The 22,101-nt window shown below is 48.3% G+C and overlaps 1 protein-coding gene across 1 annotated transcript in view; it reads left to right on the top strand.

Annotated features, from left to right (window-relative positions):
- The window catches only part of ADGRD1 (adhesion G protein-coupled receptor D1), a 145,473-nt gene that overhangs the window by 14,443 nt on the left and 108,929 nt on the right, over positions 1–22,101 (top strand). The window contains exons 5-8 of the mRNA XM_082668155.1: positions 13,049–13,228; positions 15,597–15,851; positions 17,979–18,043; positions 18,831–18,986. Coding sequence (XP_082524281.1) covers positions 13,049–13,228; positions 15,597–15,851; positions 17,979–18,043; positions 18,831–18,986 — 656 coding nt within the window. The remainder of the gene's footprint in view (positions 1–13,048; positions 13,229–15,596; positions 15,852–17,978; positions 18,044–18,830; positions 18,987–22,101) is intronic.

Here is a 22,101-nt window from a genome sequence, read left to right as displayed (position 1 = left end):
GACGTCTGACCCTTTGATCATTGGGCCGGTTGGGCACAGAGCACGGTAACGGCATGGGCTCTGAGGCCAGGTGGCCTGGGTTCCAGTTCCTGTTCTAATGCTTTCTGCGGTGACCTTGGGTAACCATCTAACCTCTGAGTCCAAGTTCCTTATCTGTAAAACGGGTCAATCAAAGTACCTTGCTCATGGGGTTGCTCTGAAGACTGGCACGTGGTTGGTCCAGCATTGAGAGGCCCTTGGGGTCAGGTTTGGGTGGCTCCAAACTTCCCTCCTGTCACCAGGATCTTGGAACTCACCCAATCTGCTCGCTTGTATGTGACCCTATGACAGGGGCTGACATGGCTGGACTGATCATAACAATGACCTACAATTGCTAATCATTTACGTCGTGCCAGTCAGTGTTCTAATCCCATTACATGTATTAATTCATTTCATCCTCAAAAAAAAACGAGACAGACGAGAGCTCAGGTGGTAGAGAGAGCTGTGAACTTTGGCTTCACCTCCCACCCTGTTGACAACTTTTCCTGTGTCATGTTAACTGGAGCTTTTTAAGGTGTTTTTCGGGTGGCCACTTTCTCTAGAGAATGGCAGATATCCAGGGAAGCCAGGGAGCCTCAGGTCAGCCTTGGCCCCCAGAGACCGTGCTGCTGGGGGGCTTAATGCGAATGCAGAGGGAGGTTGGGTATTCGTCCATCCACCTCCCTTGGTGTGGTCTTCAGACAGGGCCACCGAGCATGGGTACCATCCTAAGGACCACTGCATGCGTCTCCCCATTTTACTGAGCATATCCTTTGCTCTGGTGGGTTTCCCTGGGGCCTCAAATAGCTTGTATTTCTGGGTTTAAGGAGAACAGCGAAGGTCTGTCCAGCATTTTCCAAATCAAAGTCCACGTAGCATGTGAAGTAGGTGAGATGATTTCAGGGGCACTTGGAGCGATTAAACAATTAATGGCTATGTTTTTATTTTAAGATAGCTCGTCAGAAGCTTAAGATAGCTTTCATAGATATTCTTTAGGATGAGACTTCAATAAGTGGTAAGCTTTGAGTGGGTTGACTTAAAGAACAGTGTTTCATAATAATCATCTAGGTGCTGTTCAGATAAGATGAAAATGTGAGTGATTAAAACGTAGGCAACATTGGATCAACCTTTTCAGATACATTGATCTAGCGTCCTCCACATGTTTTTCTGGAGGTGATGGTGGGCACAAATGTATGTCCCATTATTCTTATAACGAAACTTGTATATAGATAAGGTTGTTATAATAATAATGGGTTTTATATATATATATATATTGGCCTCACTGCACAGCTTGTGGGGTCTTAGTTCCCTGACCAGGGATCGAACCCGGGCCCCAGCAGCGAAAGTGCTGAGTCATAACCACTGGACCGCCAGAGAATTCCCCCAACATTTAAATAAAGAGAGAAACGCTCCCCATGCCCAGTCCAGCCGGTCAACTGTTTTCATATTTGTGATTTCCCAATTCTCTTGTGGCCTCTGTTCACAGTTTTGGCTGACTTTTTTTAAAGAATGTTTTAGGAGACAGGATTGAGGTTTAGAGCTTTTCAAAAAAGGATAAAACATCTGAGCAGTTTAGCTATCCCTCTCCAAGTTCTCAGGTAGAACGTGGAATCGTCTTCCTCTGCCAGGCTGCTCACTCCAAGCTCTTGAACCCACACCCTGCTCACCCTAGGGCTTCTCTCCACTCGCTCAGACAGCTTCCCTTGTTTCTCTGAGCTGAACGTGAGGCCTGCCTTTTGGCAAAGGGTGTCTCCTGGGCAAGTTTTCTCATGGGTGCTGGGTGCAAATGCAGGAGGAACTTTTGAGAGAAAAAGGCTATTTGAACATTAACCGAAGGAAACACAGTCTATGTTCCTTAAATACCGAGGTGTCTCACTGCCAGCTCCCACGACCGGCAAACACACAAGCGGGGAAACTCAACCTGGGAAGGGACTCTTCCTGAAATGTTCCAGCATCTTGTTTCATTCCCCTGTAGACCCTGAGAGCTCGGCTCGAGTGTTACTTTTGCAGGGATGCGTCCCAGACCAGCTGCGCTCCTCTGTCTGTGTTCTCACATCTCCCTGAATGTTTTCCCTCCAGCCCGTGCACCGGGGGGGATGACCTGCTCCTTGTCTGTCCTCCTTCTTTGGCCTTTAGCTCTGTGAAGGCAGGGACTCTGTCTCGGTCACTGCTGTGTTTTCAGGGATGAGTATCAGCGTCGTAGATGTTTGATCCATGTCTCTTGAACAGATACGTCTAGTTTAACTGTCTTTTTGATGTTAAATTCCTTTGAGTGCTTCCCCAGCAAATGTCTGATGGGCTGTCATTTGAATATCACCCTCGATGGGTCCTTCTCCATTCCTGAAGGGGCCTGTCCCATTTTTGCACTCCTTGGACCTTTAGAAACTTATTTCTGTTATTGGATTAAATTCCATCTTGAGTAATTATCTCTAATTTGAGTTCAACTCTAAATCACCTTGGCTTCCCGCAGGAAAGACATTCTCTCTGCTTTACTCATTAGCTCTACCTTTCCTCCCTCTGGAAATGCGCCCTTTGCTTTTCCTCTTGTGCGTTAGAGCTTCCCCTGCTTATAAACACCAGGAAGCCTGCTACAGCTCCGCAGCAGCAGCTGGGAAATCTCACCATCCACATTCCCTTCTTCTCAACTTCGATAGGACTTTTTTTGCCCTTTGCATTAGGTTACTAAATTTAAAAAGCTGTCAACAAAATGCTAAAATATTTGCAGAATTGAGTTTCAGGACGGTAATTTCCAGAATGGTCTGCTGGATACAGGCTGGGCATGGATCCAACTTCTGTCTCCCTCAGATGACTGGGGCTTATGGGGCTGTTGGAAAGCCTGACGGAGCCTCAGAGAGAAGTATTCATTCAGTACGCCCATTTCACAGAGGGGGAAACCGAGGCCCAGAGGGGGCACAAGAGGGGGCACATGGCGATTTAGTGCAGAGTATCTCGAAGTGTTGTTTCCAGACCATCAGCAGAAGAGTCTATTGCAGAGATCGTTAAAAATGGAAGTTCTCAGGCTCCAGCCCAGAACCCACTGAATCAAAATGTCCATGGATGAGGCCTGGGAGTCTGTAGTCTTAGCCAGGACCTCCAGGCGATTCTCATGGACCGAATCACAGAACTGGCCAAGGCTGACTCCGTCCCACAGATGTGTTTTGTTTGCTGGCGTTATGTCGATTCTCACATATTTTATATTTTAATCAGCTTTCTAAATTGTTCTCGACAGGACGGGTGGGTCCAAATAGCCTGGCTCACTGTTTGCAGAAACAGAGCCTCTCTCACGGTGCTTTAAATGTTTGTTTTTTTTTAAATTAATGTCTAATTCCTATATAAGAGAAAATTTCATTAAAAAATCTATACTTCTGACTTCTCTTAAAAAAATCAGAAAATCCGACAGTGTTCCCTGCCCACCTGGCAGTGGTTGGTTACTGACTGTTTCCTTTGGAATGGCCCAGTGGTCTCCAGATTTCCTGAGTCCCCAGCGTTCTCAGTTCCCTGCTTGCTGAGACTGAAGGGCAGCTGCCACTCACCTGTTGGTCTCCTGATAATGAGAAGAGAAGTGGTTAGTGTGCAAGAGAGTCCTACACACCAGGCGTTTCTAGAAGAAATTAAACAGAGCCTTCTTGGGGGGCGAGAAGGGCAGACAGGAGGAGTATTTGATATGCAGTGTTTGATCTGAGAAAGTGTGTCTGCATGTTGAAAGATACAGTCTGAGCTGCCTTCGAGAAACACGCTGGCTGTCTTACAGAGTCGATCCTCCTGGCAAGATGGGCTTTTGAGTTTACGGCCTCTGTCGTGTACACTAAAGTCTGAGAAACACTGCCCCTTTGGGTCTCTATCATCTTATCTCTGCATTTCGTATATTACATGTTCTCCTACCACTGCAAACTCAACTATGGCCGAAGATGGAACTCCTTCTCTTTCACCCGGTGTCTCTTCTGTTATCCAGATTCCCCGCCACTATGACCTTCAGCTCTTTCTCTCTCAAAAGTTTGCTCTTTGCTGTATCATTTCTCCCACCTTATTTGATTGTTACTTCCTTGTCTTGTAATCATGGAGTTGGGGAAAAAAATCTAAGGATACAGTGTGGAAGCTTCACCATCGTCACAGCTTCTCTTTGTCAAGTAAAAATCAGATATTATTAGGGAAGACAGCACTGGTCCATGGAGTTGATACCTTGTAATGTTTCTACTTTAAGAGTAAGGTCTCTTGTGTTCACTGGACCATATATAGCCTCACACTTGGCTCCTCAATTGTTCTGTGTGTCTAGGATGAATAAGAGAATCTTGTGAACCATTCTCTTTGTGTTTTTTGCCAGCTGCGTCTCCACAATATTGAGAATGGATGAGAGTAGATCCCTTGAAATTTGTACCGAGGAAACTTACACAGCCAGATGTAATTCTATTCTCATAGTCCTAAAGTGGACCAAAAAAAAAGGCATGTCATCCCCTTAACTCAACTTTTGTAACGTCGACCATGCAGGCAGTGAGGCAGGATGTGTTTATGCCAAAGAAGAAGGCCAAGAGCGCGTTATTTACTTTAACAGGTTGAGGTTGAATGATGTAATTATCTAAATTTCCAGTCATGCTAGAATGTTTTTAAGACTAGTGATTCTTAAATTTCATTCACTTTTAAATTGTTTTCATGATTTTTTTTAACCATATACACATAGCACCTGAACTATAATACTTATACCTTTTCTTTAAATTTTACTTACTTTGATTCAATTGAAAAGGAAACTTTATATCACCCTCAAGAACTGAAAACCGATCTTGGTTCCCATAAGTAGAAGACACCTATACTGTTGAATTCTACGTGGGTACCATGGCCCACCAGAGGCTCTAAATTTGAGATGTGGCATTTCTGTGTTAAAATGGGGATTAGCAATTGTTACTTACATACGAATGGACTTTCTCCTTGTCACAATCAGAAGAACTGGAAGACCATCGAGAAGGGACTCACGTGATTCATGTTATGTTAAAGCATGCCTGTATGCTAAGATTTTCTTGGAGAAAGTGTCCGACACCAGAGGGGGTGGAATTGTCAACTCTTAGAAAGATGTAGGTGAAAATCCTCATATCAACCTGTACTCTGCTGAAATGCAGAGGTAGGGATCACACCTTAGGGTCTTACAAAATCAGAGTTAGGCATCTATGGCAGGAACTGCTGGTGGACTGCTACCTAGGTGTCTGGGTCTTTTCTCAGCTTAGCCAGGAAGCCCAAATCTCCCCATCCCTCTCTCCCAGCCTGTGCTCTTTTGGAAGCACTCGGCAGGTGGTCACTCCGTAGAGATGCTCTGCCACCAGAACCCTGCACACTTGCTTCTTTCCTCCTCCTCCTTGGCCACCCCGCACAGAAAACGCACTTAGAATCCTACAGTTGGTAGATTCCCTTGGCGTCCTCTATTCTTTATAAAGAAACCACAGCCCCAATTCTGGAGCCTCTCTTGACCAAAACCTGGGAGAACATCCAACTTCCATGCCTGAGATACGCCGTAATAAAATTGGATGTTGAACCAGCCAGATCAGATTAAAGGCCTTCCCAACCGAGCAGAATCGCTTTTCTTTTCTTTTTTTTTTTATTTTTATGAAATCCTTTTTATTTTGAGATAATTGTCAATGAACACGCAGTCAGTTGTAAAAAATAATACAAAGCAGCCCAACGTACCCTTAACCCATTTAGCAGTGGGTGCAGCTGAGTGATTACGTCAAGCAACTTGAGGTGGGGAATGTCCTGATCTCCTTTGTGGGCCCAGGGTCATCACAGGCGTCCTTACAAAGGGAAGGGGCAGAGGGGCAGAGTTAAAGAGAGATGTGAGGATGGCTTTGAAGTTGGGGGAGGGTCCAGGAGCCCAGGAACGTGGGCGCCTCTAGAAGCTGGAAGAGGGTGGGAACAAATTCTCCTCCGCAGCTTCCCAAGGGGACGCAGCCCTGCTCACCTGATTTTAGCTCAAGCGGGACTTCTACCTCCAGAGCCCTGAGAGTGAATCATGTTGTTATCAGGCATAGAACTATGCGGTGATTTGTAGGAAACTAACACAGAGGTACCGTCTCAGATTTCCCTCCTAACGGCAGCTCTCAGACCCAAGTCTCTCCTGGCCACATCTGCCTCACCAGCCTCACCTGCTTCCCTCTTACCCTCCTGGCCACATCTTGTCGCAAGACTGATATGAGGTCTCTGCTCCTTAAACGTTCCACGGTCTTTCGTCCTGTGCCTTCCCTTGTCCGAGTCACACCCGTTCCCTTCAGACCTTCAGGAAGCCTCTCCCAGCCTCCAGGGTAGATGGCGCCCTGCCCCGATGCCTGTCGTTCTTGTCTCTCCTCCCTGAGCTCATCACACCCGTCACTGGGGGGACTCCCGTGTGACTATTCACATCGGTCTCTCCCTGCCCACATGGTAGTAAGTCCAGGAGCCCAGGGACCCCGGCGTCTGCTCATTTTTCTGCCTCCGGACCCTCCCTCATAATGTCTGATGTGTATCAGCCACTGATTAAATGTTCGTTGAATGACTGAGGGTGCTGTTATGAACTGAATGTGTGCTCCCCAAATGCATGTGTTGAAATCTTATCCCTATGATAGTATTTGGAGGTGGGCCTCTGGGAGGTGGTTAGGATTCAATGAGGTCACGAGGGTGAGGGGTTAAGGCCCTTATAAGCAGAGGAGGAAACACGGGCTCTCTCTGTGTGCACGTACCAAGGGAGGCCACGTGAGGATAAAACCAGCAGGAGGGCTTTGCTGGCAACATGATCACAGCCTTCTGGCTTCCAGAACTGTCAGAAATAGCTGTCGTTTAAGCCACCCAGTCTGTGAGGTTCCGTTACAGCATCCCGAGCTTACCGCGTCAGGTGTTATCTAAGGTGAAACCACAGCGCGAGAGGGAAATTGATGGCCTTGTTTTCTTTTTTTTTTAAGTTTTATTGGCTTTAATATCAAAAAATTTTTATTAAAGTATAGTTGGTTTACAATGTTGTGTTAATTTCTGCTGTACAGCAAAGTGACTCAGGTGTACATACGTGTACCTTCTTTTTGGTATTGTTCTCCATGATGGTTTATCACAGGATATTAATATAGCTCCCTGTGCTCTACAGTAGGACCTGGTTGTTTATCCATTCTATATATAACAGTTTGCATCTGCTAATCCCAAACTCCCACTACCTTCCTCCGCCACCCACCCTTCCCTTTGGCGACCACACGTCTGTTCTCTAGGTCTGTGAGTCTGTTTCTGTTTCATAGACAGGTTCATTTGTGTCATAGTTTAGATTCCACATATACGTGGTATATGGTCTTTCTCTTTCTGACTTACTTCACTTAGTATGATGATCTCTAGTTGCATCCATGTTGCTGCAAATGGCATTATTTCATTCTTTTCAATGGCTGAGTAGTATTCCATTGTATATATGAACCACATCTTCTTTATCCGTTCATCTGCTGATGGACATTTAGGTTGTTTCCATATCTTGGCTATTGTAAATAATGCTGCTATGAACATTGGGGTACATGTATCTTTTTAAAAATTTATTTTATTTAATTTATTTTTGGCTGCGTTAGGTCTTTGTTGCTGCCTGCGGGCTTTCTCTAGTTGTGGTGAGAGACTCTTCGTGTGGTGCACAGGCTTCTCATTGCGGTGGCTTCTCTTGTTGCAGAGCACGGGCTCTAGGCACGTGGGCTTCGGTAGTTGTGGCTCGCGGGCTCTAGAACGCAGGCTCAGTAGTTGTGGCGCACGGGCTTAGTTGCTCCGCAGCATGTGGGATCTTCCCGGACCTGGGCTCGAACCCGTGTCCCCTGCATTGGCAGGCGGATTCTTAACCACTGCACCACCAGGGAAGCCCACATGTACCTTTTTGAATTAGAGTCTTCTCTGGATATATGCTCAGGAGTGGGATGGCTGGGGCATATGACACTAGTTTTTAGTGTTTTGAGGGACCTCCATACTGTTCTCCATAATGACTGCACCAGTTTACATTCCCACCAACAGTGTGGGAGGGTTCCCTTCTCTCCACACTCTCTCCAGCATTTGTTATTTGTAGACTTTTTAATGGTGGCCATTCTGACCGGTGTGAGGTGATACCTCATGGTAGTTTTGATTTGCATTTCTCTGATGATTAGCGATGTTGAGCATCTTTTCATGTGCCTGTTGGGATGGCGTTGGTTTTGATGCTCTCAGCATCACTCCACCACTCCAGAACATTCTTGAGCCTGCTCTGCTGGCTCTGGGTGGTTCTCATGGAAACTTGCTTTCAGCTGGTTGTCACAGTCGACATGCGTGGATAAGCTAATGTCCTCTCATGCCATTGCACTGTAGGTGGACGTGTGTCTCTCACAGGCCTAGGGCCGCCTCTGTCTTGAACCAAGTCCTCTTGGAAACGGGAAAGGGTGGAGAGTCGCCTTGCTCCCCCTCTCACCCTGCAGCCGCTTCTCCAGCGTCCTCCCCCGAATCAGCCACCCACAGCAGTGGTCAGGAAGGAAGGAGGGAGCCATGTGCACATCCTTGCGGTGGCCTTTGGTGGGACTTTGGGGTCAGGAAGGGGACTCCTCTGTGGATCGTCAGACTTCAGCTGAAATGTTGCAAGCAACAGAAATGCAACTCAGCTAGGCTTTGGGGCTTTATTGAGTGGATCCAGGTAAAGCCTGTGTTCTGGTTATCGACTGCTGCGTAACAAGCACTCCCAAACTTAGCAAGTGCAACACAATTGAGCATCACCTCTCATGGTTCTGGGGGTTGCCAGGGCTCTCCCGCAGCTGCAGCCGTGGCGGCCAGGACTGGGTCCTCTGAAGGTGTCCCTGAGGTGGATATCCAAGACCACTTTCTTTTTTTTTTTCCAAGACCACTTTCTTTTTTTTTTTCCAAGACCACTTTCTTCACTCACATCTCTGGCACCTCCAGCTCCTCTACGTGGTTTCTTTCTCCACCAGCAGAGTCTGGACTTGTTCCATGTTGGCTTTGAGCTCCAAGAGGCAGAAAGCTGAAGCTCCCAGGCAGTTAACAGCTGCACCTGGAACTTGGCCATGGCCACTTCCGTTGACTCCGCTTGGTCAAATCAGCCAGAGGGCAGGTGGAGAGCGGGAAGGTCACATGGCATGAAAGCAGATGGGATGGGAGACGGTGTGGCTTCTTTGGGAGACGGAGCGTGCCACAAGCTGGGTCCAGGTGCTTAGATAACATCACCAAAAGTTTGTGTTCCCCTATCGCTCTGGCTCTGTTCCGAGAAGGCTTTCCAGGTGTGATCGCAATGTCTGCCCAGAGTCTCCAGGACTCCCTTTTATTGGCTGAAGCCTGTCCATCTCTGAGCCAGTGCCTGTGATTCCGACTGGTCCAGCCCGTGGGAACCTGGGGCTGTGTGGTCGGCCCCACCTGATCTAGAGGAAGTAGGAGTGGGGAGGATGGTCCCCCCGCAAGAACGTGGAGGTGCTGTGCTGGGCGAGGGAGGATGGATGCCGGGCTGCTGCATCACCTGCGGGTCGCCTTGCCCTCCCTGCTGCCTGCTGCTTTGGTCCACTTTGAGTTACCAACATGCAGGGCACAGTGCTGAGTCCATGGGTCTGGGAAGAGCTGCTCCTCTACCTGGAGAGATTCCCTACCCACCCCTGCCTGCCGCCTCTGCCCTGCCCGCAGCAGACACCGAGAGGATAACGCACAAGAAGACTTCCTCGCCTAGCCCAGGTCTGTAGTGTGCATTTTTCTCCTCCATGGAATGCCTTCGAATCTTTTTTGTCTAATTCAGTGAGTGAGTTCTCTCCCAAACAACACTGTCTCTAAGGGAAGACAGAGAGATGACAGGTGCAGACTCCAGAGCCAGACTGCCTGGTTGAAATCCTGACTCTGTCGCTGGCTGTGTGGCCTTAGACAAGTAACTTTACCTCTCTTGGCTTCAATCCTCTCACTTGTAAAATGGGGACCGTACTAACACCTAGCTCATAACCCTAACTCTAAGCCTAACCCTAACCCTAGTCAGGAGGAATAAAAGAATTAATACATGAAAATTCTTGAGATATCCTGTCTTACTCAAAGGAAGTTCTCTTTAAGCAGTAGTGATCCTACTTTTCTTTATAAAGTGTTCTTTGTATAGTAAGGAAATTCATTTCTTGTTTGTTCAGTGTTTTACAAATAATTTTTTCCTGGGTTGTCATTTGTCTTTTGACTTTGTCATGGTAAATTTTTTGCCTTGCAAAATTTTATAGTATTTATGCACTCAAACGTATCCACCTTTTCTTGGGACAGCTGGAGTTTTTTTCTTTTCTTTTTTTTTTTTTGGTCTTATTGAGAAAGAACTTTCCTCACGTTATTTTTTTCGGACGGATGAGGATTCAATGCTCATAAGAAGAAGAAAAGTATTGAGTCAATTTGTCAATATTGCACTTTTGTTTTTTCAGATTTTTTCTCCTTTGTATTGACAATTCCAAGTGCAAGAAACAAAGTTCCTGAAAATGCTAATGTCCGAGGGCTCGTTGTGAATCTTTTAAGACTCTATGAAGACGTAAATTGATATTTAAACACAAGCTGTCCCTCAGATAGAAATGCTTATTCTGTAGGCTGAATGAACAAAAATGAAAAGTTTGGCTGATAGTAACCATTGTTTGCTTCAATCTTCCCTTACCTAATGCCAAATTGAATGTTTTATTTTTATTTTTCTTCCTGGACAGAAAGATATTTGGCCAAGACAGGAGTGAAAGGAATTTTTAAATGCAGCTAAGTGTTTGGAAAAAATGGACTTTTGTGAATCCCGCTGGGACTTCATTTCATAACAAAAGTTTCACAATGTGCCGTGTTCGTGTCCATGTGAAATTGGTTGTTTCTGAGTGGAGAGGCATGGCAGGAAGGCTTGGGGCTTTGTTTCTGGACTCTGCGCCACTGCAGTGCAAGGCAGACAGAAGTACTGGAATGCCCTGGGCCTGGGAGTCCCCTCCACCTGCTGAGTGGGGCAGTGTCTGGGGCAGCCCAGCCGCCCTCTGAGCAAACTGCCCAAGTCCCATCCTTTCGTTGGCGTGACCTGTGTCCCAGGGCACTTTTGGGGACTTTCCTTTTTCCTCAATAGCCCTGAGAACATGCTGCTTATGACTCTGAGCTCTACCCTGGAGTCTATCTGAGCCTCGTCTGTTGTTTTGAGGTTCCTCTCTACATTAAAAAAAAAATTAGAGAAATTCCAAACCAGGGAATTATATATTAATTATATATTATTATGAGTTACATATATAATTATATATTAATAATTAAATATTCCCATGATTATTATATAATCATGCCATGTTTTACATGTTTATATTCATCGTATTAAGGCTTTCGACCTACAAAGGTATGATGCAATGTAGTTGTCACAATTATATTGTCACAAGACATTTGAACAACTTGTGACAAATATGTTGATTCAAAAAGCATTACAGCCAGGATGGGTGGTGATGCGACAGAAGTTTATACTTGATGACAAACGTCTTCTTGTAATTCAGACTCTCTTGGACTGTGCCCATCATCTCACTTGAAGATAAGATACAAAGTCTAAAATTGGTACCATTTATATAAATAAGGCCCAGGGCCAATGGCCGCCCCCGCTCCCCTCCCAGCCCCATCCTGGGCCTGTTTTGATCAAGTCTGGGCACCTCCTCTCTCAGCATCAATGAAGCCTTCCCACCACAGAGCCTGGGCCAGCTTGGGAGGGCTGAGGCCGCCTGAGTTATTTCTGGCTTTCACCACCGAGTCCAGGCAGGCTGCATGCATTCTCACACACACGCACACACACACACACACACACACACACACACGTTTACTTATGGGCAAAGAAAGGGTAAATGTTACTGGATTCAGAGAAGCAGAGTGGAGGTAATCAGGGATCCAAAGGGCAATTCCAGGAGCCTCCGGCCAGGAGTGGCCACTGTCGCCCCTCGCCCGGGAGCCTGCCCCTGGACTGCACAGTGATCGCGGGTCAGGGTCTTCACCATCAAGGGCTGGCCTTGTTCCTTACACTCCCCCTGCTTCCAGTGATGGAGACACACCCACCAATGGGCCAGCTTGTTCATACCATTTAGTCCACGTGGAGCCTGGGGACCGGGCTCAGGACTTAGGAGTCTGCGGACTGGCCGTCTCGGCTGCCAGGGCCTTCGTGTGCCCCACTTTGATGGGAATGAACAGTTGTAGGTTTCAAAACCTTTCAAAGTGGCTTCCTCTTTGACTAGAAATGCCCTACTGGGAATTTATCCTAAAGGCATCTAATCTGAGACGTGCAGAAAGGTTTAGCTTCCAGTTCTGTTTGGGAAATTAAAAGTCGAAGGAAACTTTAAGACCCAGCCATGGGGGAAGGGGTTTGCTGTTTTTTTTTTTTTTTCTTTAAAAAAAATTACAGTTCCTGTTTATTTTATTTTTTTGGCCATGCCACGCGGCTTTCGGGATCTTAATTCCCCGACCAGGGATTGAACCCGTGCCCTCGGTGGTGAGCGCACAGAGTCCTAACCACTGGACCGCCAGGGAATTCCCTAGAGTTCCTGTTTAGAATGTCATGAAGTGCAGATACAAACAATGATGACATAGAGGTGTATTTATGGCCATTGGAGGGGGTCTATGATGTAGTAAGTTCTCAAAACATGTGGCTTATAAACCGGTATGTGTGAGTTGGTTCCTTTCTCTGTAAAATATGTTTATGGAGACGCTTTGGAAGGGGCTACCTTAACTGCCGACGTCTGTAGGTCAGACTGAGTTTGGGTCTAATCTGAGTCAGTCTCTCGTTCAGGGACCTTGGGCAAACCGGACTCAAGTTCCTTCATCTGCCTGACGGGGTAAGCCGATGAATGATAATCAGGTTTTGTCGTATGTATGAGGAGAGGATTCATTTAAAACCCTTAGTAAAGTGTCTGGTACTTAGTGAGCTGCCTGCTTTTATGGTTTGTATTTTCTGGATTGAGCATACACTGTCTCTGGAATGAGAAAAAAGAAAACTGCCTTTTAAATGAAAAACAAAGAACAGCGAGAACGACCTGCTTCGGAGAGGTTAAGTCCCGTCCATTTTTCATTAAAAATAACCCCACGCCTTTTCTGTCCTCAGGGGTCACGTTCTCTTTTTTCTGGAAGACGCAAGCAGAACATTCCAGAACAACCCCTTTCGCGGTCGGGGGACAGGTCATTTCCAACGGGTTCAAAGTCTGCTCCAGCGGTGGCAAGGGCTCCGTGGAGCTGTACACGCGTGAGAACTCCATGACGTGGGAGGCCACCTTCAGCCCCCCAGGTAAGGGCGCCGCTGGCCCGGAGGGATGCTCAGGGAGGCGTATGGAGGCCAGACGCTCCGCTGTCGGTCCCCTGGCCTGCGGGCGCTTGAGCCCCGCCCTCTCAGGGGCTGCTTGGGAGGACTTGCTGGAAAGGGTGAGATGACATCCTCTGCGGAGATGTCTGCACGGCGGATGAGGGGCGGGGTCCTTCGGGCGGACGCCTGTGCTCCCCCTGACCACGGGATGACTGGGTCACCGCACCATGTTACTTAGTGCCCCGAGCCTCGGTTTCCCTAGTGAAGGCATTAATGATACTTACCTCACAGCTTGGGGGAAATTAAATGGAATATTGCATGTGGCGTGCTTAGCACAGTGGTTATTGTTTCTCCTTCTTTTCCTGTCCTTCCCCTTCCTCCTTCTACCCCTCCTTCTTTTTAGTGCTGTAGACTTGCAGATGTTTAGACTTCACCGGGAAAAGGTTTTGGAAAAGAGGGGCTGACGATTAGGGGAAAGAAAGCTGGCGGAGGGGAGGCGTGTGGGCACCAGGCCAGCGAGGGCCTGGGATTCAGGAGGGATGGTCTGGACCAGTGTGGGGACTGGGTGTGTGCAGATGTGGCTGAGTGCGTAGGTGGGTGTCAGGAGGCCACGTGGTCCAGTCCTCTCTGACGAGTCCTGTTTCCTCCGGGGCTCAGTGTGATCCGTCGCTGGCCGGGCATGAGGTCAGAGGTGTGGGCCAGGAAGCTGGGGGAGGCCGGAGGTCTGGAGTGGGAACTGAGATGGGGAGAGGTGATGGGGGACTCAGAATGTCTCGAGGTAGCGTGGACGGGCTGCCCAGTCCAGACTGGAGACTAAGAAGGGAATCGCGGAGGGGGAGGGCAAAGTGAGAGTCTAGAACAATCTCCTTCAGGAGGAAATGACATCTCTGACACAGGCAAGGAGAATTCATTTTCGGACCATTTAAAGGAGGCTGCGTGTCTCAGTTGTTAAAAAACCATGGACCCTGGAGCCACGCAGCCTGGGTCAATCCCGCCCTGCACCCCTCTGCCAGCTGTGCGCACCCGGGCGCCTTACCCGCCTGCTCTGTGCCTCAGTGCGCTCGTCTGTAACGTGAGCACAATAGCAGCATTGGGTCATAGGGTGACTGTGAGAGGAATGAGCTCACACACAAGGAGCCCACGGGAGAGGGGCCCCGTGGGCACCGGGTGCATCTGCTTGATTCTGCCGCTGCTGTGAGCCAGGACCAAGCTCGTACCTCCACCCCCGGAAAAGGGGCAAATTCGGTGCCCACGGAGTTTGAGAGAATCTTGCGTGTTTGCCCTCTCCGATCCCCGAGGCCAGAGCTTGTCTCTGCGTCCTCTACCTGTTCAGACCTGCCTGTCCTGCCCCTGTTCATGGCTTTTATCACCTTCCACCTGCTATCAGTCTCTTCCGTAAGAGTCTGATCTCCGTGCCCCCTGGGGCTGACACAGTATCAGGCACCCAGTCGTTTATCTTGAACATGTTTTAAGGTCAGATCTGCTGGATCCTGACTGTTTCCCCACCCAGAGGAATGGGGAGAAGTGTAAACATTTCTGCCTGGCAGTGTGCTCTTTATTTGTTCATTGAAGGGATTTTCACACTCCAGGGCAGGGGTACTCTGGCCCTGTCTCAGATCCAAGAGCTCTCTGGAGACTCGTGGTTAGAAAGTCGCACAACCCCGAGCGAGAACCCCGGGGTAACTGCTGGGTGATTTAAGATGACGGCCTGGCTCGGGTCATAGGCTCCCTATCAGGGGCGTCTTCCAGCAGCAAGTCCCTGAGGGCGTCTGAGCACACACCTGCACACGAGGTGTGGCCCTTTGTGGGGCAAGCTACCATCAGAGTCCAGTGAACTTTCTTCCTGTTGGTGAACGTGGTTCTCATGACAGAGAGACGAGTCATCCCCAAGGCTCCTGATAGAGGATCCTGACGGAGCCGGGAGTGGTCTGTTCTCCCTCGGTGCTGCCATATTGGTTGCTATCACCTGCTTGAGGTCAGGCAGAGGCGGGTATCAGTGGCCTTTGGGCTGAATCAGGTCCTCAGATAGGTCTCATTGACCTGCCCTGTGCTGGCCTAGGCTGGATTAACAAAATATTTTTGAACAAGTTATGACCATTAGTTATTACTTCATTTAATTTAAAATGGCAAAGGGTCTCTTTGAACGGCGTCTGGGGTTTGTGGGGGGGAACTTCTTTGCTGTGCTCCTAAGGACTGAGGGAAGTGAGATGTGGATTTTGACCTATATGAGGACTCAGCCAGCGGTAGCACTGACCCATCATCATAAGAAAGAGAAATGTGCTTAAAGCTAGAATGACCACTGCACGGAGAGCTCGACCCACACCGTGAGAAGGGTGTCTCTGCTCTTTCCCAGGCCCCTACTGGACTCATGTCCTATTTACATGGAAGTCCAAGGAGGGCCTCAAAGTCTACGTCAACGGGACGCTGACCACCTCAGACCCAAGTGGAAAAGTGTCTCATGCCTACGGGGAGCCCAATGTCAACCTCGTGATAGGGTCTGACGAGCGCCAGCCCAAGCGCTACGAGAACGGCGCTTTTGACGAGTTCATCATCTGGGAACGGGCCCTGACGCCGGACGAGATCGCCATGTACTTCACAGCTGCCATTGGTCAGTGAGAGGGGAGGGGCTGCGGGCCGGCTGTGACGTCAGCTCCTGGGGAGGGGGCGGGCTTCGTAGCCACCTCCCCTTCCCAGCGTTTTTCTTCTCCTCCCTCTCCTGATGCGGCCGTCAGCGCTGCAGGCTGAGATGTGTCCTGATCGGCCTCACAAATACGGTGGGCCTTCTAGAGCCCCTGCTCTCTGAGATGGAGGAATCCACAATTTACCAGAAACACGCTGAGATGAATGTCTCCTGCCGTCACCAGGGAGTTTTCCAGGTGTTTGTGACAGATGCTTATGGAAAGCTTTGGGAATCAAGTGTTCCAGGTCCATTAGTGCATTTGATCCACAAATGTTTACCACGTGCCTCCCGCGTGCCAGACTCACCCACCACGGGCCCTCGGAGCGCCCCCAGGACGCCCCCTTCCTGCTTAGCACAGAGCGGTGGTTCAGATCAGGAACCCAGGGGACAGTTGGACCTGGGTTCAGGTCCTCAGTCAACCACGATGAACTGTGGGACTTGGAAAGTCAATAATTTAAGAAATGGAGGTAAAATTCATAAAACGTGAATGTCACCATTTTACAGTGTACAGTTCAGTGGTGCTTACTATGTCCACATGTTGTGCAACCATCACCCCCAAAGGAACCCAGCACCAGTGCGCAGTCGGTCCCCCGTCCTCCTTCCCCAGCTCCCGGCAGCCACTGATCTACTTTCTGTCTCTATAGATTTACCTATTCTGGACATCCCATATAAATGGAACCATATGTGACCTTCCGTGTCTCATATGACGTCACTAGGAATCTCTGTTTTGGACTCTGCCTTCCTTTGCATAAAGATCTGTCTGCACAGGAAGCCGTGAGCTAGGGCTGCAGGTACCCAAAGGGGGCATTTCCCTGGGTGACCTGTCTGGAGGGGCCCCTCCTCTAACCTGTTAGCTAGAGCAGTACCATTTCCTGGCGGGTTGGTCCAGCCGAGGTGGCCTCTTCTCTTCTAACTCACACAAAGGCAGAGTGTTGATCAGCTCTCCCCCTGCTCAGGTGTCCCCCCAGCCCTGCGACGGTTGGCCGTTCCTTCTGTAGAGAAGCCAAGGAAGCAGAAGGCTTTGTTCAGAGTCCCATGGTTTGAAAGTGTGTTCCTTTGACACTAGAAACACACCCTGCACAATCAGATGCTCTTATAACAAGAGCCAGTTGGGAACCGAGACTGACTTAGGACGCGGCCGACTCTCGTTTCTCATCCTAGTCTCACGTGGTCATCAGTTATGAGGATGGACAGGGCCGCTGGGATGAGTTTTATTGTCCTTCACTTCTCTTATGGACTCACGTGAGTTAAATGTGAATTTGATGGGACTCCGACTTGGAGAGCAGAGTGTTTGGGGCTCTGATCCCCAGAGCAGGGTCACACCTTACCCTCTCCCCAGCTACCCGCCTCCACCCACGGGGTCATTTACTCCTGGAACCAGGGATGGGTGATGAGGTTATTCCCTCAGGCCCCCCAAAGCAACTTGAGGGATTTCCAGAAATGAGGTAGAGTACCTAGTGAGGTCTGTGTTTTCATTGGGGAATACTAAAGTTAGAAGGGGTTGGATGTCTTCATTGTTATAATCATTCACAATGGACCAAAAGGGGTCTTGAATAGAATCCTCGGGATGGGAGGGGCTCAGGAAGATGGTCCCCCACCACTCGATGGGGTCCACGCCAGTGTCACCTCACTGGGAGGGGAGGTGGCGAGGCCTCTGTTTGTCCCAGCCCAGTGATTCACAACCCTCTGTGTTTTATCTCTAAGTAGTCCAGATGCAATGGAAATCCATTTCGTTTGCGTCTTTATGTATTTGAAATCAGTAAAAGCATGTATAAAGTCATCTTTTTACATTATGACCTGCCTAAAGACTATTCCCAAGCAATTTAGACTATAAATGGAAAAATAATTTGACCTGGGAAAATCCATACAATCTACCCATTTGGCTGATTTATTAGGCCTTTATCTTTCCAGCGACACTGCTACTCAAAACATTCTCAGACTCTTCTTAGTTTGTCTCTGAAGCTGGGAGAGTTTTGAATAAGGACAGGCCTTCCTGAGGGCGAACGAGGTGACCATGGCTTAGCCCTTAATGAAGCATGATTGATTTTTTTCCAGGAAAGCATGTTTTGTTGTCCTCAACGCCACCCAGCTTCCTCACGACAGCCACAGCAAACACCATGGTGAGCAGATGCATTTAACGTTGTCCCCACCTCCCCATCTTGGTGATGTCTTTTTGCTTGGACTATATGCCAGGAGAGTGGGAATCCCATTTCACAGTCTGGTCCTGTCTTACTGGCAGTATAATGAATGTCTGGGAGGAAATAATAAATGTAGGGGAAGCCAACGCTGGCACTAAATCTCAACGCTCGGAGTGACTAAATGGAAGACCTGCTTCCCGTGTGGCCTGTAGCCTCCGGTGCCTACACGGAGTCACCAAGACTTCCTAGGGACCCCCACCCCCACCCCCGACCCGGGACTGTTTTCTGGTGCACTTGGCACCATGAGTTGAGAACAGAGAGGAGCCGGCCTTGACACCTGGCTTCTCTCTGCGCCATTTTCTTCTGATGTTTGAGGAAAGGATCGATACGTTTAGAAAGCGTTCCCCTCTGGAATTAATTTGTGATCAATCAACTTCCCTTCCGTGGGAACTTTAATGTAATAGCGAGTGAACAGACTCTAGAACCATGTGCTTGGGTTCAAATCCCAGTTCTCGTACTTATTTCTGCATCAGCCTCTCCACGCTTAGTATCATCTATCAAATGTGTGCGTATTTCATGAGGCCGCTGAAAGGATGAAATGTTAATGCTATTCGTGAAGCAGTCGCAGGGGTGCCTGCCTGGTAGATAGTAGGTGCTATTACCATGATTACTATGGTGTGAGAAGCACGAGGCCCGGAGGACACGCTGAACTTCTGTACAAATCTTGGCTTTAGTTCTTAAAGGAACTCACGTCGCTGATTTCTTTTAGGTGCCCATTGACGCCTACCATCCCATCATAACCAACTTGACAGAGGAGAGAAGAAACTTCCAGAGTCCTGGAATTGTTCTGAATTACCTTCAGAATATGTCCCTCAGCTTACCCAATAAATCCCTCTCAGAGGAAACAGCATTAAATCTCACCAAGGTAAAGCTATTTGATTCTGAGGGCCAGACCACGGCCCACAGCTGTGCCTTGTTTGACCTACGCAGGGCTGAAAAAATCAGAAACTTTACTCTAAAAGTCTGGATTTCAACCAGACAGCGTGGCTACTCCAGCCAGCTCTGCACAGCTCAGTGGAGTCTCCTGAAGATGAGACTCGACTCTTCGTCTTGTTTTCCCAGTGCCCAGCCAGCCTGGCCCCTCACTCCATCCACCTGGCCCCTGTAGGCATTTGGGTTTGCAACTCCCGTTGTAGACTCTGCCACCTCCCTTGGCAACAGGTAGAAGGTGGAGTTGGGTCTTTGGCAGGTTTAACCGTGGGACCATAGTGTGACCCCAACACTGTGACTTGTATCTCAGTGGGAATTCCCAAAGTTACGTAAAGCACTTAGGGAATGCACCACGTATGGCATTGGAACCAAGGTGTTTTCTCTTTTCATTCTCAAAATCTTTCTAGGTCAAGGTAGGGGAGGATGCTGGGCTCTTGGGGGCTTGATAACTTCGATCTCAGCACAGGGCTCCTGGTTGCTGTGCAGACAGAAGGGACGCTTGAGACCGTTTCACTTCAAAAGTGCAGCATAAGTGTTAAGAGCAGGATGTATACGGTCTGACTGCTGGGTTGAATGTCTCTGCCGGTTACTTACAGTGCACTCTTGGTCGCGTTATGTAACATGTCTCTGCCTCACTTTGCTCGTCTGAGATATGGGGAGATAATAGGACTCACCTCACTGGGGACTAAAAGGGTTCCTATTGCATAGTATGTGTCTGGCACTTGGCGAGTGCTTTTTAAGAGTTCGTAATTCTTACTGGTTTCCTTGCTGAAGACAGATCCAGAGAAGTACCTGAAAGCATGTGTTCTGTAAACAAAGACATCCTGAAACGCAGGGTGGGTCCTGAACGCCATAGCCTTCCTGCCCAGGCGACAGAAGCAAGAGTTAGACGTCTCAGGTTTCGTTCATTCATTCCTAGAACATGCTAGGTTCTGAGGATCTGGGACGACCAAGAACCACTTCCTGCTTCCGAGAGGCTCAGGGCTGAGAGGGTGAAGGTGCACCATGGAGTCTGAAAAGTGCTGTGCGGGGATGTCCCGAGCTGCAGGAGCTCAGGGACACTGGAGTCAGGCAAGCCTGGGCTTGACCCCCAGCTCTATGTCCTTGGGCAACTTTTTAACTTCTTCAAGCCTCAGTTTCCCAGTCTGTGTTATGGGGATAATTTGATGACCCAAGTCTCTCTCCTAGAATGGTTCTGGCTGCAAATAAACAGTCATATTACTATTTTAAAAACAATAGGGGCATCTAATTGCTTCACTCCAGGTTTGACTACTTCAGTCTTCAATCACAGCAGGGATTTGGGTAGCAGCAGGACAATTCTCTTGGCGTTCTGCTCTATTTCCAAGGGGCTGGAACGGCTCCAAACACCACACCTCACTAACAACCACCAGGAGGGAAAGCAAGGGCAGGGGGCTCCTCCTTCTTTATAGGGGACGAAATTCTTTCCCATGGTTCCCCCTGCAAAGATCCATCACATGACTGCACCTAGACCAATCACTAGCCGAGGGGAGCAGGCCTGGCTTGGGTGCTCAGCCAATCATATGGCAGTATGGGTGGGGCCAAGGCAGCACTCTGAGCACTTCCGGGCTCCCCACAGGAAGCACTTCCGGGCTCTGCACGTGAGCTCTAGGGGTGGGTGTGAGAATGCCCAGAGGGAGCAGACTGCCCAGAGGGGTGAACGGGAGGGTCCGGCCCCTCCATAGTCTCGAAGAGATGTCTACGTGGGAACAGAATTCAAGGCAGGTCTACATAGCAAACAGTTTCTTTTGAGGCTTGGTGGTTTCCTCTTTCCTTTCGACTCCCCTTTTCCCCTCAGATATACTGGACACTGTCAGAGATCCCAAACTCAAATGCATGCAGGGGCCAGATAAATAAAGTAAATGGATGATTGGGTCAGATAGACAATAGGGAGGAGTAGAGACCATGGCAAACTGGAAGGTGCCCCCCCACAGGGAGTGGCATCGAGCTGCTCGAGTCCCCTGACTTTCACCTTGAGGGTAACCGCTTCTGATTTTGCAAGCAAAACTCCGTACCTGATTTTGAAGTGGAAAATCATCCAATTAAAAAAAAAAAAGTGGACAGCTAACTGAAATTTAAAAGCAATTGTGTACAAACCAAATAAAAGACATTCATGAGGCAGATTCAGCCTGTGGGCCATCAGCTTGAGACCTCTGATGGGGGCCCGTGTTGAGATACCTGACTCTGGGTGTCCTGGAGAGGAATCCTGGAGATTTACCCCAAACTCCACCCATCTCTGATTGGATGAGAAATAAACATCTTTGGCATCCGTGTCCAATTTTCCATAATGCCCTGGCTTCTCACCACTAACAGTTGAACGGGAAAGCGACAAGAAGTCAGTTCTGTGCTGGGTAATAAGGAGACCATTAGCCACACATGGCTCTTGAGCTGTTGAACTGTGATCAGTTCAAATCAAGATCTAAAACACACACTGGATCTCTAAAATTTAGTATAACAGAAGAATGTAAATTATCAAATTGATGATTTTTATATTGATGGCATGTTGAAGTGATATTTTAGATATATTGGGCTAAGTCAAATGTATTATTAAAATGTAATTTCACCTGTTTTCTTTTCACTTTTTAAAATATGGCTATTAGAAATTTTAAAATAAAACTGTGGATTGCATTATATTTCTTTTCAGCTGAACTGCTCTAGATCAGGACTCAGCAAACTATAGCCCTGGGGCCAAATCTAGCCCACTGCCTGTTTTTGTAAATAAAGTTTTATTGTAACACACTCACTTAGTTATGGATTGTCTGTCACTAATTTTGCACTACAGTGGCAGAACTGAGTGTTTGTGACAGAGCTGTATGGCGTGTAAAGCCTAAGATTTTTACTAGGTGATCCTCTTAAAGAAAAGCGCTGACCCCTGCTCTAGATTATAAACTCTGCCCCCTAGGCCTCAAGCCCAACGAGGGCCGGGATCATGATTGTTTTTTTCATGTTTAGTTTTTAAATTTCATCTTTAAATTTTAAGGCATTGCACTTTAGGGTCTTATAAGTATTTATCAAATAAAGATAAATGAAAG

The sequence above is a fragment of the Grampus griseus genome (genome assembly GCF_964374135.1).
Source record: "Grampus griseus genome assembly, chromosome: 12".
NCBI classification, from domain to species: Eukaryota; Metazoa; Chordata; class Mammalia; order Artiodactyla; family Delphinidae; genus Grampus; species Grampus griseus.
Note: the sequence above shows the minus strand (reverse complement) of the source record. Positions and strands in the feature narration are given on the sequence as shown.